Source organism: Stegastes partitus, unplaced genomic scaffold, assembly GCF_000690725.1.
Source record: "Stegastes partitus isolate 25-593 unplaced genomic scaffold, Stegastes_partitus-1.0.2 Scaffold1506, whole genome shotgun sequence".
In the NCBI taxonomy this organism is placed as follows: domain Eukaryota; kingdom Metazoa; phylum Chordata; class Actinopteri; family Pomacentridae; genus Stegastes; species Stegastes partitus.
In genome coordinates this window covers 202,622-205,403 of record NW_007579237.1, presented here as the reverse complement: position 1 = coordinate 205,403, position 2,782 = coordinate 202,622, and the positions used below count along the sequence as shown (strand labels likewise).

The 2,782-nt window shown below is 39.0% G+C and overlaps 1 protein-coding gene across 1 annotated transcript in view; it reads right to left on the bottom strand.

Annotated features, from left to right (window-relative positions):
* LOC103370978 (leukemia inhibitory factor receptor-like) overlaps positions 1-1,965 on the bottom strand; it is a 10,812-nt gene extending 8,847 nt beyond the window's left edge. Inside the window, exon 1 of the mRNA XM_008300177.1 lies at positions 1,587-1,965. Coding sequence (XP_008298399.1) covers positions 1,587-1,704 — 118 coding nt within the window. The 5' untranslated portion in view covers positions 1,705-1,965. The remainder of the gene's footprint in view (positions 1-1,586) is intronic.
* Between the last annotated feature and the right edge of the window lie 817 nt (positions 1,966-2,782).

Here is a 2,782-nt window from a genome sequence, read left to right as displayed (position 1 = left end):
GTTCTTCAGTCTTCATGGTGTGGTTCTATCCAGGAGTTCTGATCCACCAGTGACTGGACCTTCCAGATGCACCAGTCTTTATGCTACAATCACTGACCTCAGATGATGCATTCACTGACTGTGGGACTTCTGGCAGCGACTTGCTGCAGCTGACTTACGTTACTACATTGACTAAGGAGAAGCTTCCTGGTGCTACCTGTCTGTCCACTGGTGTCCTGCTCAGGTTTCATTCTTGGGTTTTCTCGTCTCTCTGTGCATTAGTTTAAGTTGTAACAGTGGAAACATGAGAGCTGCTCTATTTTAAGGCGCTGGCTGATGAGACATTACCGAAGAAGCACTCAGGAAATCATGAAGCGTGAAGCAGGAAATTTACCAGTGCTCGGCTACATTAGATAAAAACCAGGATAGCAGCCAGAGCTTCACCAGGAGCCTCTCTGGTCTGTTGTAGGAGCAGAACCAGCAGCACAGAAGTTTGGATTTTCAAACCAGAACTTAGTTCACTCAGCAGCTTTTAAACGGACCTCCGTGATACTGGGGTTCTGATCGGGATGAATCAGAGCAGGTCCGGTTATCTAGTCACGCTGCGTCTGAAAAACAAACTCCAAACCTGGAACCAAAACTACACTGAAGAACATCAGATAATCCCCAGATTTAAGCTGAGTTTCATGTTCTTAGTGACTTTCTTGCTATATTTGGTGACAATAAAACACTTTAAGTGACTTTTTAAAAGCACCTTGAACAGAAATAAAGCTTCTGTTGTGTTATTATATTCTATATAAACCTCTGCTTGACCGTCTCAGATTTGCTTAAAACTATTTTTTTTAAAAATCGACCCACTTTCAGCTGTTTTTTTTTCTGAAATCTGAGTCTGTTTGAACAACAACATCTGAGGAACTATTCAAGATCAAAACCTGAAACTTTCTCTGTTATTTCTCATCATGTCACTGATCCAGAATCTGTGATGTTGGACAGTAGATCAGATAATCTCTGATTATGGGGGAGTTGGAAAAAACATTGAAGTTGTCATGAAAATCTCCATCTTTGAGCTCAAATTAGCAATAAAACTGATGATCCAGAAGTCAACCAGGGATGTTTTCTGAACCACATGAAGCTTCAGGTCACAATCATACAAAACTACACATGTAGGATAGTTTAATATGAAATAATTGGTCAGGAAGTCAAAAGAAAAAGTGTTTTTGTTGATCGTTCATAACTGATCTGAGCAGGTTTGACAAGTTTTAGCACAAAAACAAAACTATCAGTAGATGGTCTGATCCACTGGTTCCAGAATGGTTCTCAGAATAACCTGACGTGAAATAAGAGAAAAGTTTCAGGTTTTTATCGTCAATAGTTCTTCAGATGTTGTTCAATTAGATTAAAATGCTGCTGAAAGTGGGTCGACGGGTGATAAGTGTTTGATATATTGACCTATAATTTCCCAAAATCAAAACATATTTTATAATAAAAATCGTTTCAAACGCATCAGAGACGGAGGAGCAGAGCTGCTGCTGCTGCTGCTGCTGATGGGAGATGCAATAAAGCTGCAGATGTTTCAGTTGTTTATACCTGCCGGCTGAAACACTCACCGTTTTCTAGTCCACTTGTACTTTGAGCGCTCAAACAGAAGAGTGAGATCAGCAGCAGCCAAGCGGTCATTATAATCCCTGTTGTTGTTGTTGGTCCTCGATGGATCAACTCCCCCATGGCTTCATGTGATCAGGTGAGACGATAAACATCAGCTCCAGCCGGTGATCTGTACCTGAGCTGTTAGAAGGGAAACAGTCACTGGCAGGAGGAGGTCGGACCGGGATCAGGAGTAGAACGGAAGAAGGCTTCAGGTTACTCCCTCCAGTCCACACTGAGTTCATGGTGGTTGTGAAATCCATGAGGAGGAAACACAGCAGCCGCATTCTGGTAAGTCTGAGTCACTGCCAGATCGGACATGCCTGAGCCGTACTCGCTGCTTTCATGCTTGGAAATACGTTTCCAAAAAGTGCACTGTAAAAAAAAAAGGGAAAAAAGTCTGTCATTCTGCAGAGTCAGCACTTTTAATTTGAAAGGTTTGTACAGATTTCCTGAAGCAGACGGTTGGTTTGACTGGACGTGATCGAACAAATACCAGTGACAGTTTAAAACTTTTAAACTCTGTATTTTTTACAGCGCGCATCATGTTTCATTCACGTTACGTCACAGATGGATTTATGGCCGTAATAACGACAGTTTCTCATCTACGGAGGCCCGATGAGGCCAAAATTGGATGTAAACAAACACAAACTAAATATGCAAAAAACATAAAAGTTGTAAAAAATAAATATTTCTTAACTTCTCAGTAGTATAAATAATTTCATGCTTCTTTTTTATTTAATTGCAGCAGTTTTATTTTAAAACGCGGACTTTCTAAAGTCTGTTTGTGCCGTACGGAAGGTGACTTATATTAAAACTACATAAAAACAAAGACAATCAGAATCACGTCTTGGATTTATTTCTACATTTTTATTTGTTTAACTTTTATCAAGACTCTATATTTCTTTATGTATTGTTTTGCACTTTATTTCTGTATTTCTGCTTGTATTTTATTATTTCTGCATTTGATTTTTTCTGTATTTCTACGTGTCTTTATGCATTTCTTTATTTCTACATTTATTCCAGCATTTCCAAATGTTTTTATTTACTATTTCTGCATTAGTTTATTCCTGCATTTCTACATTTACTAGTTTATTCTTTGTATTTTTACATGGATTTGTTTGTGCACAATTTGTTTCTTTCTGCATCTGCCCATTTA